Source organism: Crotalus tigris, unplaced genomic scaffold, assembly GCF_016545835.1.
Source record: "Crotalus tigris isolate CLP2741 ecotype Arizona unplaced genomic scaffold, ASM1654583v1 scf7180000017590.881132, whole genome shotgun sequence".
Classification (NCBI taxonomy): domain Eukaryota; kingdom Metazoa; phylum Chordata; class Lepidosauria; order Squamata; family Viperidae; genus Crotalus; species Crotalus tigris.
In genome coordinates this window covers 196203-208567 of record NW_024096496.1, presented here as the reverse complement: position 1 = coordinate 208567, position 12365 = coordinate 196203, and the positions used below count along the sequence as shown (strand labels likewise).

The 12365-nt window shown below is 35.9% G+C and overlaps 1 protein-coding gene across 5 annotated transcripts in view; it reads right to left on the bottom strand.

Moving 5' to 3' along the window:
• LOC120317024 (calmodulin-lysine N-methyltransferase-like) overlaps window positions 1-12365 on the bottom strand; it is a 118658-nt gene that overhangs the window by 5974 nt on the left and 100319 nt on the right. For 3 of the 5 annotated variants that reach the window (XM_039363266.1, XM_039363258.1, XM_039363276.1), the window contains exons 7-8: window positions 11902-11965; window positions 6011-6142 (exon numbers count right to left, since the gene is read on the bottom strand). In XM_039363266.1, the coding sequence (XP_039219200.1) occupies window positions 6011-6142; window positions 11902-11965 (196 nt within the window). Of the gene's footprint in view, window positions 1-6010; window positions 6143-7046; window positions 7490-11901; window positions 11966-12365 lie in introns of those variants that run through there. The other 2 variants (XR_005559122.1, XM_039363286.1) reach the window with 2 other exon arrangements.

The following is a 12365-nucleotide window of genomic DNA, read 5'->3' as shown; positions in this document are numbered from 1 at the left end:
GAACACAATTATTTTGTCATGTTCTTTAAAAATGGAGATGATCAGAGGCAAATGAAGAATAGCATCAAGGCCCGAAACTGCGTGAAGCAATTGTTTTCTAACTATGCATCCCACATAGTGTCCCCAATGTGAAATATTGTACAGCTGCTTTTGATTACTAATTGTCTGGTTTAGAGTATGATTTAAAACGGGGAGAAGAGCTTGCAAAATTCTTCTGACAGACTTAATTCAATTTTTTTAAAAAACACCTCTTGAGCCTTTAACACAGGGCAGCACTTAGCCAGCACCTGGACACATGGTAAAGCAGAAAGAAATAATTGCCCATTGCAAGGACAGGCTGTGTGCCAGCTCCCTGTCTTCCCTTTGCCTTAGGGCCTGTTTAAGATTGAAAAAAGAAAAGGAACTCACGTGAAGCTTAACATGATAGAGCTATGGTGATATCCTCTACTAATTTTCTTGATCTCCCAAGTCTAAGTAAAGCAGCAGTGAAGAATTCACCTCTTAAATAGGAAACTGAGCACCAAAATGGTTCTCTGTACTTCCATATTCCTTAGACCCGGAAGAAGAAAGAAAGGGGAATGTGAACTTCTGCGCCTCTGGGATGTTGGGCCATACAATGAGGAAGAGATAACTAAGGAAACTATTACAACCCACCTTTCAATCAACATTGCACCACCATGTATCAGGCAGCAGAAAACAAAACAAAACAAAAAATGAATAGATACGGATTCGTGCCTGAAATGTTAATGAATGTCCCAAACCCAGAGTTTATTCTTTCAGATTATCAGAAAGATTTTGCTCAAGAGTGACCCAAGGCATCTCCCATCATCAGCTCCATAGCAATTACGCATCCAGGTGAATCACTTGGAAAATAGGGAATTTGTATAATTCTTTCAATCCCCCATGAGCCTATTTTATTATTTTTTTAAGCCACCACTCCTGCTCTGTTACAATGACACAGCACTCCCAGCATTAAAATACAGTTTAAAAAGTCACTCAGATCTTGTAGCCACTCTAACAACAACTCCAGGAGGCCCCTCTTGTTTGTCATTACTTTCTCTTAAAGTTGCTGTAGACATTGCCATTCTGGTCCATAAGAGTTAGCAGGTACTCTGGAAAGGTTCTGTGATATATTACCTGAGGAAAGATTCTCAGGTCTTGAGACTACTTTTTTATTATTTTACATATTGGCATATGTAGTCTACCTTCCTTTTTTAAAAGGCTCTCAGGAAGATATGGATGGACAATGCTACTTACTAGTCAACATTGCTGTTTTAAGATCAATGGTGGTAGCAAAGGAGAAAAATGGAATGGTTGAAGAGGAAAAATCATGTTGATCTACTTCCTTTTAGATAGGGGAAGGCTCAGAAGTGCTTATTAGTTGACAGACTAATAAGAGTTAGAAGGGACCTTGGAGGTCATCTAGTCCAGGGGTCTCCAACCCCCGGTCCATGGACCAGTACCACACCACAGTATGCTAGCAACTGGTCCACACAAACAAGCAAAGCCCCATTTGTGAAATGCAGGCAGCACACAAAACCATGCACCCTCTAGTCCACAGAAAAACCTCTCTCCAGGGAACTGGTCCCTGGTGCCCAAAAGATTGGGGACCTCTGATCTAGTCCAACCACCTGCATGAGCTGGAAACCTTATACCATTTCAGACAAATGGCTCTCCAGTCTGTTTTGAAAGCCTCCAGTGATGGGGCACCCACAACTTCTGAAGACAAGCAATTACACTGGTTGATTGTTCTCACTTTCAGGAATTTTTTTCTTAGTTCTAGATTGCTTCTCTCCTTGATTAGTTTCCATCCATTGCTTCTTGTCTTGCCTTCTGGTGCTTTGGAAAATAGATTGCCCACCTCATCTTTGTGGCAGCCCCTCAAATATTGAAACACTGTTATCATGTCTCCCCTAATCCTTCTTTTCACTAGATTAGAAATACCCAATTCCTGCAACTGTTCTTCATGTTTTAACCTCCAGCCTCCTAATCATCTTTGTTGCTCTTCTCTGTACTTTTTCCAGAGTCTCGGCATCTTTTTTATATTGTGGTGATCAAAATTGGATGCAACATTCCAAGTGTGGCCGCACTAAAATTTTGTAAAGTACTAATATTTCATATGAACTTGATTCTATCCCTCTATTAATACAGCCTAGGATTGCATTGCCCTTTTTGGCAGCTGCCTCACACCATTGGCTCATTTTTAAATGTTTGTCCACTTGGACTCCAAGATCCCAATCATTGTTACTGGCATTGAGCCAAGTGTCACTTAGTCTGTACCTATATAGTTGGTTTTTCTTGCATAAGTGTAAAACCTTACTCTTTTCTATATTGAATTTCATTTTGTTAGATAGGGCTCAATGTTCAAGTCTATCAAGATCCTTCTGGGGTATTGACTATTCCTGCCAGCTTAGTGTCATCTGCAAATCTGATGAGTTCCCCTTCTATTTTCTCATTAAGATCATTTCTGAAGATATTAAAGAGTACTGGGCCTAAAACAAAACCTTGAGGTACCTCAACACTTACTTCTCCCCATGTGGATGCAGTTCTGTTGAAGGTTACACACTGAATATGGTTTGTCAGCATCCATCCATGGTGATGATACTGTCTATCCCACATTTTTCTAGCTTACCAAGAAGTAGGTTGTGGTCTACCTTGTCAAATCCCTTACTGAGATTTAAGTATACTATGTCCACAGAATTTCGCTGACCCACTAATTATTATACTAATTAAGTGTGCTAGAGAAAGTCCAAGCCTCCATAGAGGGAATATAAATGTGACTAGTGTGCTTACTTACCATATGAGTAAAAAGTAGTATATATGGACAAGAAAGCTATGTATTGCTCTGCAATCCTCTGGATAATTGAAGATTTATTGAAGGGGAGGTATCCAGCTGGCCAGGGTTCAGTTATTCTCTCAAATATGTAATATTTCCAGCTTTATATACATGTTATTTATGTGTCTATATCAATGTTTTTAAGTTTAGTAACTTTAAGATGTCTGAACATCAAGTCCCAAGACTGGCTGGGAAATTCTGGAGTTGAAATCCACGCATCTTAAAGTTGCCAAGCCTGAGAAAGACTGATCTATTCTCTGCAGCTCAATAGTTTTTCAGTATGACTTGGGGGGGATGATGCCCAAAACATTTTTAAAGAATCTGTTCACCCTGTATCTAGGAATTATCTGAATTTTCCAGGGAATTTCTCTCCCTAAAAGAAGAACAAAAAGGTCATATCTTTCAATCTTAGTAAAGAATGATTGCTTATTAACACTAATTCTTTGGGTTAGTATCTATACAGTGCATTAACTAATGCTTTTGGTCAAGGCTGGAATGTTTGCACAGCACGGTACAGCACTAAGCTAAAGGGAGACAGAGTACACTAAAGACATAGAGAGAAAGGGCATTGTCTTGTATATGAGTAAAAGAGAGGGAAAAAGAGATTTATTCCTATATTATTTCAGTTTGTTACTCTGATGTGGTATTTAAATTAGACACTTCCAATGTTTTTAATTCACGCACAGATATTTAAAATTATTCTGTTCATTAGAGTTTTCAGATCTGGAATATAAAAATCTGGATGGACAACAAATGGCAGCAAAGAGACACAGAAATGTTTAATTGGATTTTTGTGGCCCAAATCTGTAAGCCTACTTTGCACTTATTTTTCCTTTTATGTTTTTATTTTTTATTCTTAATATTTATCCTCTCAGATTTCTTATTTATATTTATTCAAATTAAATCAAATTTTAATTGTCATCAAAGATCAGAAATTATTTACAACACAAATAATATATAGAAGTGCTAAATTTCAGTTAATGAGAAATAACTAAGTAGAAAATATGAATTATAAATCAGCAGATAGTCAGACTCTGCATAGAAGAAGTCAGGAAAGCAAAGGCTCAGAATGAACAAAGACTTGCAATAAAAATCAAAGATAACAAAAAAGTTTCTTTCAACATATAAATAAGAAAAAAATCAAGGAAACAGTCGGTCCACTAAAGAGAGAAGATGGCAAGGAAGTAAAAGGCAGCAGAGAGAAAGCAGAGCTATTTAATTCATTCTTTGCATCGGTCTTCACGCAAAAAGAAATTATAGCCAAACCCACCAAAAACATAACTGAATAAGACAGGCTAGAAATAAAAGCCACAATAAACAAAAAAAATGGTAAGAGAATGCCTGTCTGATCTTTATGAACATAAATCACTGGGACCTGACGGACTATACTCCAGAGTTCTGAAGGAGCTGGCAGAGGTCATCTCAGAACCACTGTACCATATCTTTCAAAACTCCTGGAGCACCAGGGAACTACTAGAGGATTGGAAAAGAGCTGATGTGGTTCCCATCTTCAAAAAAGGAAAAAAACAAACAAACCTAGGAAACTACAGACCAATCAGCCTAACATCAATACCTGGGAAGATACTGGAAAAGATAATCAAAAAACAGATCTGCGATCATCTACAAACAAACAAAGTTATAACTATAACCAACTATAAACAACCTTATTTCATTCTTTGATCAAGTGACTAAATTGGTGGACCAGCAGAATTCTGTGGACATGGTATACTTGGACTTCAGCAAGGCATTTGACAAAGTAATCCACAACCTACTTCTTTGAAAGCTTAAAAATAGTGGGATAGACAGTATCACCATCAGATGGATTTTTAACTGGCTGACAAACTGCACTCAAAGAGTAGTCCTTAATGGTACTAATTCTACATGGAGGGAAGTAAGCAGTGGAGTACCGCAAGGTTCTCTCCTAGGCCCAGTACTCTTCAACATCTTCATAAATGACCTAGACGAGGGAATAGAAGAGGAACTTATCAGGTTTGCTGATGAAACTAAGCTGGCAGGAATGGCCAACACTCTGGATGATAGGCTCAAGATCCAGAGGGATCCTGACAGACTTGAACACTGGGCCCTATCTAACAAAATGAAATTCAATGTAGAGAAAAGTAAAATCTTATACTTGGGCAAGAAAAACCAAAAGTACAAATATAGATTGGGTGAAATCAGGCTTAATAGGATCTTGGAGTCTTAGTGGACAATCAATTAAATATGAGCTAATAGTGTGCAGCGACAGCCAAAAAAGGCACTGCAATCCTAAATTGCATTAACAGAGGGATTCAATCAAGATCACGTGTGGTACTAATACCATTCTATAAAGCCTTAATAAGATCACACCTAGAATACTGCAATCAATTTTGGTCTCCACACTATAAAAAAGACATTGAGACTCTGGAGAGAGTGCAGGGAAGAGCAACAAGGATGATTAGCAGAGTGTAGACTAAAACATATGAAGAACGGTTACTGGAACTGGGCATGACTAGTCTAGTGAAGAGAAGGACCAGGAGAGACATGATAGCAGAAGTATGAAGTTTCCAACGCAACATAACACTATACTTTTATTACACTAAATGTGGTAAAAAAAAGGACAATGAGAACAGTCACTTTAAGAAAACAAGCAAAAACAATCATATTTAGACAAGTGCTTTTGGCTGACTATTGTAATATAGAGATCAGACACAGACAGCCTTATAACATTCTGTGTTAGATTATTCCATCTGAAGCTACCATTTGACCCACCCAAAAATCAAATGTGAATTTAAAATATATGACACAATTAGACATTCACCTCCTAATTAATTTCACATTTTTTGATATTCAGTAAAATTAATTGCCATAAGCTTCAGGCTCAAATATATACAGTTGTTTTTAATAGATATGTATGAGATGAACAAAATTAAACACCTGAATGTTTTGAATTAGATCCCTATGAATGAACAGATTAATTCTGAAGAAATGGTGAAGCAAAGTCTCGGTCTTCTAGATATGCAAAGATAAAGGATGGCTCTTCCACACAAAATAATCAGATACAAAAAAATAGCTATTTAGAAGCAGCATACCTATGACTAGTTTAATCAAACATTTAGGTTACCTGCCAAAAGAACCATGATCTCTTCAAAATGCAATGTGGATTAAAGTGTTATCTACCATGAACAGAAAACTAACCTTGGAGTGGAAGTTTGAGATGTGTTCATCATAATTTTCATGTCTTTGGATAGAAAAACCAGCCTTTTCAGCTAGACTGCAGAACTGGTTTAGAGTATCTCCTCTAAGTGGAGCAAATATCAGAGCTTTCCCCTAAAACATTAAGAACATTTATTTGTTTTTATTTAAATTATAACATAACATTGATAAAATTGTTAACACATTATTAAAATTGGCAATGGAATAAAAAAAATAGGAACAGGAAAATCTTGAAAAATATGCTAGAAAGTAAATTTTACCAAACATAAATAATTGCACTTGACTGTTACTAAATTTATTTTATCTTTTCCACAGAATTTTGTCTAATTATCCTATTAAGTTGCTAAAGAAATCACTATAAGCTGTAAAGAAAATTGATCCATAGTCATATTTAATTTTTGTTAGAATTGAGGTAACTATACAAATGGTGTTGCATGTAAAACTGTATAAATGGGATGTGCTTTCACATTGAATTTTCTACACTTCTCCTTCCCTTACAGCTACCAGAAAATATTCTTCTAGTGTTTGTGGGAATTACAAAAATATCTTGGATGAGGAACAGAGGAGCAGTAGTAGAGGAAAAGGTAACAGAAACAACTGGGTCTTGCATAATGTGTGCTTTGCTTGCTTTAGAGATTTACATCAGATTTTTTCCAATGAATGTCTGTTAACATTGTCCCATGTGCTACATATCAGGACTTTGCTGTGGACCCCAAATATTCCTGAAAGTTTTATCAGAACTGGAAAGGAATAGAGAATGTAGAAAAACTCATGCTCAGAGCATCCTTCTCTTGGCATAAATTTGGGATTTAATCCAATAAATTTAACCACTCTACAGTATATCTATGTTTCTACTGCTTCAATATATCTATGGAGATTCTTAGTCATCCAAAGGTGCTTTGGTTATCCCAAAGGTGCTTTTTTTTCATGAAGCAACTGGACTTCCTTGTTTTTCTTTGAAGATGTTTTGCTTCTTATCCAGTCAGAGCTGAAGAAGCTTCTTGGATGAGAAGCAAAATGTCTTCAAAGGAAAACAAGGAAGTCCAGTTGCCTCGTGGGGGGAAAAAAAGCTTCAATATAGATTTTCACAATGAAACAATATTGATAATGGGTTCAATTTGTATTTAGCAGTGCTCTTTAATGCACCAAGAAAATGCAAGTCTCCCTATTGGTGCATTTTGGTATGAAGTGCTCCATTATGGAGAAATAATAGATTCATAATGCAGTAAGAAAATCCCTGCAAAAAGATTTTTTTTAAATCACTGAATTCAAAGGCAGGAATTATAAGTCAACAGAAGGATACACATTGTTTTCACTGGAATCATATAGACCATAGGTGGCGATTCTTGTGCTCCAAGCAGCTTCCAAATCAGTTTTACCAGTCCCAGGACCCCCAGGATTGTATCACTGAAACTTGGCAAGAAATTGCCAAACATCAAGTTTGGGATTTCCAACTGATTTCTGCTAAGAAACCAAAGAAATAGGGTATATTAAGCTTTTGAATCAATAACAAGAAATAAGCATCTCCTCTCCCTGGTTTGCTAACTTGCATGAATCATCGTATCTCATGCAGACTCTAGGTGTTCACATGATTAAATATGGCCTGAACCTTAAAAAGATACAGAGATTTCATAAAAATAAAATAGGGCACTTTAACAATTATGGCTCCAAATCTTAAGTCTCAGACATAGAAGAAAAAGATACTCAATTCCTTGTCAAAGTGAAGTACATTTTCTAAACCAAAGAAAAGTTTTAGTTAATATTGACTCCAGCCTATGTAAATAAATATACTTTTGGTTAAGTGTTCTGTATTAGATTTAGGAATACTGAAGCAAATACTGGACAAGCAGAAGGGCTTACTAGCCAGCCATCAACACCTCAATCAACATCTAAAAAGCCACATACAACAGGCACCATATAAATATCAACATACAGAACAGCCCCAAACCACACTTTGCTAGAGAGAAGCTCCCTGAAGATCAGCTCCAGTACGAGTCTGAAAGATTGGAAGACAAAACCACTGGTCTCGGTGACTGACCCAGATTAGATCCTGCATTTTAGGCATTCTGCAGTGTAGTTTGTGAGGTATATTTGAACTATTGGCAATTTACTATCAAATATTGTATCTTAAGAGCTGTGGTGGTGCGGTGGTTAGAATGCAGTATTGCAGCCTAATTCTGCTGACTGCCAGCAGATTGATCCTGACTGGCTCAAGGTTGACTCAGCCTTCTATCCTTCTTAGATTGGTAAAATGAGGATCCAGATTGTTGGGGGGGGGGAGCTACTCTGTAAACTGCCTAGAAGTGCTATTGCTGCTATGTCTATTTTCCTACTATGTCTTTTACCATTCATTTTTCTCACTATGCATATGTATACATAACCCGAATTAGACTGTTTCTCCGTGTCATATAATATATGTTGGTATATGCATAAGTGTAAGTTGGAGGTGGTGACCCTTTGAGATGCAACAAAATTTCATTTTAATGTATGCTGATTAGTGTACCGTAAATGCCGGCGTACAAGGCGACCCGGCGTATAAGACGACCCCCGTCTTTATAGCCGGGCCGCATTCCTAGAATGTCGTCTTATACGCCGGAAACTACCAGTATTTCCGGCGTATAAGACGACTCGGCATATAAGACGACCCCCGTCTTTGGCGCCGATTTCAGCACTCGCGGAAGTCGCCTTATACGCCGGCATTTATGGTACATTCAAAGTGACAATAAAGTTAATATTCTATTCTGTTCTGTTCTGTTCTATTCTATTCTACCAAAAGACCAGCCAGCTCCATGACTTTTAAACTGGTAAAAAGCAAATTAATGCAAAAAGAATGAATAGAATACATAATTCAGCATTGTGCAATTATCGGAGAAGATTTATATCTTCACATAGGGTGTTACATACAACCACTTCATATGGAATGTTATAGGTTCCTGTGCCATATGCCATGGACTTTTCTTAATACGAATGATTTTATATTTTTAAAGTATAATTTTAAATACTATACCTCACTTACATGGCAAAATCGTAGCTCCTTAAAATTATATCATCTCTAAATAAATAAATCTTGCTAGGTTAGTATTGCACAAAAGCCACCAAAGATTGTTGCTGCATTCTAAAACATACTTTCAAATAATTTAAAGGAATATTGAATTCTGAAAGACTTGGGAAGTGCTTTGATTTAGCTAAATACACTCTGTGCCATTCATCCAGGCCTTTTGCAGAGCCCATTTGTTTTTGTGAGAGATAAAATCAACCTGAAAAGTTTTATCTGAAGGTAGCTGGTTTGAAAAACACTGCCTTCTAACAAGATTTTTGCTCAGTTCAATATAAACCTACTCTTCCAGCTAATTAAACTTTGACTATTCTATTTGCACTGGATTTCCAAGTTTAATGTGATTAATCATTCTGGTATGGCTGCCTAAATTGCAGTTTTTGAATTTTGATCACCATTATTGCTTCTATTACAAAATTATTTGGGTCTTACTTATTGCTAAAATCCTAGGAGAATCCTGTAAAACTGGACATTTAGAGATATATGCAAAGAGATGGTGGCATTCCTATCTTCCTGGAGATTGCTCTAGAATGGAGGATCTAATACAAATCCTGTGTTATCAGCATATTGTCCCTGAAGCAAGGGCATAGCAAGCACTGAACTATTCACTTAGGGAAAGTGGCATTAAAAAAAAGCATATGAAAATGAACAGAAGGTTACAATGGCAAAATGAAATTCATTTTGGGAAAACACAAATGCAGTATTAATTCTTCAGGAGTGATTACTGAGGAAGATATAGTTCTATAAAGAATAATGCTGGAAAATGAAAATATTTAGGTGTTCTAGAGAAAACCGCAAGTATGAATTAAACATAACATTACACTGTAATATAGATAATATATTTTTGGCTCATTCTCGGATATAGTAAAAAAACACAAGTTGAGGACCATAGAGGCAAATATCTCACTAATGCTCAGAACTAAATATTAATAAAATCACTGTTTTTATGCCCTCTGTGAAATGAATAGTCTTTTGTCAAACAATAGGGAGAATTGTTTGGCTAGCCTCAGATGTCACAGAGGAATTCTCAGTGCACAGATTATAAGACCTGGATTTTTTATAAGGATGGATGGTAGCAAAAGGGTTTAGTATATACTACTCAGGAGATCAAGAATTTCCACTTGAAGGGAGTTCTCAGTGACCTGTCAAATGTAAAACTCTGCAATACAAGTCAAAATTACTCTATCAGCTCTATATGCATCCGCCAAAGACTTGCACTATGATGAGCTGTTCAGAAAACAATACTATTTTTCCAGTCAGAAATAATTATTTCTAAGTTCAGTGGAAGATTGAAGTTTAAGTCTTCAGTTCAGACTACCAACCCTGTCACTAAGTAGCATGGTCATTAAGTGAAACATGTGACCATGCCCAACTTCTGTCACTTCTATTGAGGTCATTAAATGCAGTCGTTGAGCCCAATGTCATGTAACTAGAACCTGTGACTTACTGCAGGCTTCCCCAATGATTTTGTTTGTTGGAAGCTAGCTGTGAAAGTTGTAAATGGCAATCACATCAATGTGGGATGCTGCAACCATTGTAAATGTCCACTGATTGCTAAGTACCCAAATCACGAACCTATAACCGTAGGTATGCTATTGTAGCCTTAGGTTCATAAATCTATTTTTTCAGCATTATCATAAATTTGAAAAGTCACTGAGAGAGGTAGTCATTAATCAAGGACTACCTGTATATTCTTCTGGTAGTTCAGAGAGCAGTCATCATCATCTCTAGATAAGGATATAAATAAAGTTAAATTAGAACAATAGACAAGAAAATACTCGAATGAGTATTTTCTTGTCTATTGAACTACAGAGTATGTGCCTTTAGTAGGTCCTCAGAATGTACTTTCCCTGAAACAAGCAGTCCTTTAGCATTTGGGCTTTTAACATTTCCATATATTCTGGATTCCTTTTCAAACTAGCTGTTGAAGGTCAAGAATAAGAAGCTGCGAGAGTCATTTTTTAAAAAAAATACTATTATTATTATTTAGTTGTTGAGGTACAACAAACAACTACAACAATAATATACTAGACAAGGTGGTTGAGATTGGCAATGCCTCGCTTCATAAAAAGATGTTTTTAATTTATTGTTATTCATCTCACTTCACAAATATGGCTTTGACAAGGTTAAGCTGTTTTTATTCTGGCAATAGCAGAAGAATTTCTTTTAAGCATAGACTGAAAGTATATTTCATATTCATTTATTTGCTAAGTGTTTCATACATTCAGAATCTGTTTCCAACCATCTTTAGGTCAGGTGAAGATTTTAACTTCTGCATCTATATGGATATGAAGATATTGTTTTGATATAAAAGAAAATTTCAACATATCAGAATTATTTATTCATTTCCTACAAAATTACTGTACTATACAATTCATTTAGTATAAGTTGCAGTAAAAATAGTACTTTGTAACAAATAAATACATAATTACAAAGGTTACTATTGAAGGGATTACACATGACAGAAGCTAACATAAAAAAATTTCAATATCAGAATTTTACTTTAATATAAAGACATTGTTATCAAAGGGAAATACTCAAGAAATGCTTTGATAAAAATAATCTCCCAGTATCTTTGAAGCAGTTTCATTTATTTTACTTCCCACTGTGTTCCTTATCAGAAGGCCAAGTATAAGAAGTTTTCTAGTTTATGATTAGGAAGGAATCTGATAGATTAGAAGACTCAATTGAAGTTGGACATAATAAGTATTAAAGTATTACATGACGTTAATCCTGCCATTCCATTACTCTCTCAATCACTGTGCACAGACTAATTATTCTGAAGCCCATGTTCAGGAGAAAATAGAAACATACTTACACTGTGATGAAGTAATCTCTTTATTGCATCCACTAGGCTAGCTCTGTACTGGTCCAGAAACAGGCTGACATTGAAAAGGGAACAGTATTTAGATTAAAAAGGGGTTTCATTTCTAATGATTCTAATGCAGATAAGTATAAGGCTAATTACATATATTTATACACTGCTATGAAGAAAAACTGAATCTAAATTCTTCTCAGTTCATGGTTTCTAAACAAATTCTGAAACTTGTAACCAAACTGAAACTTGTCTGAGACTAAAGACCAAAGGATTACCAAGACATGCTTTTAACTGAACTACTTTTAAGATAAATAATTGGGTTATACAATCGGAATTAATACAATGTACAATGAATAAATCCCATTCTATTTCTGGAGGAGAAATTAATATTAAAACAGGCTGTCCTCTGCATTTTATAGAAAGATTCAATTGGTTTTGCTTATTTCTAAAAATATGTATATATT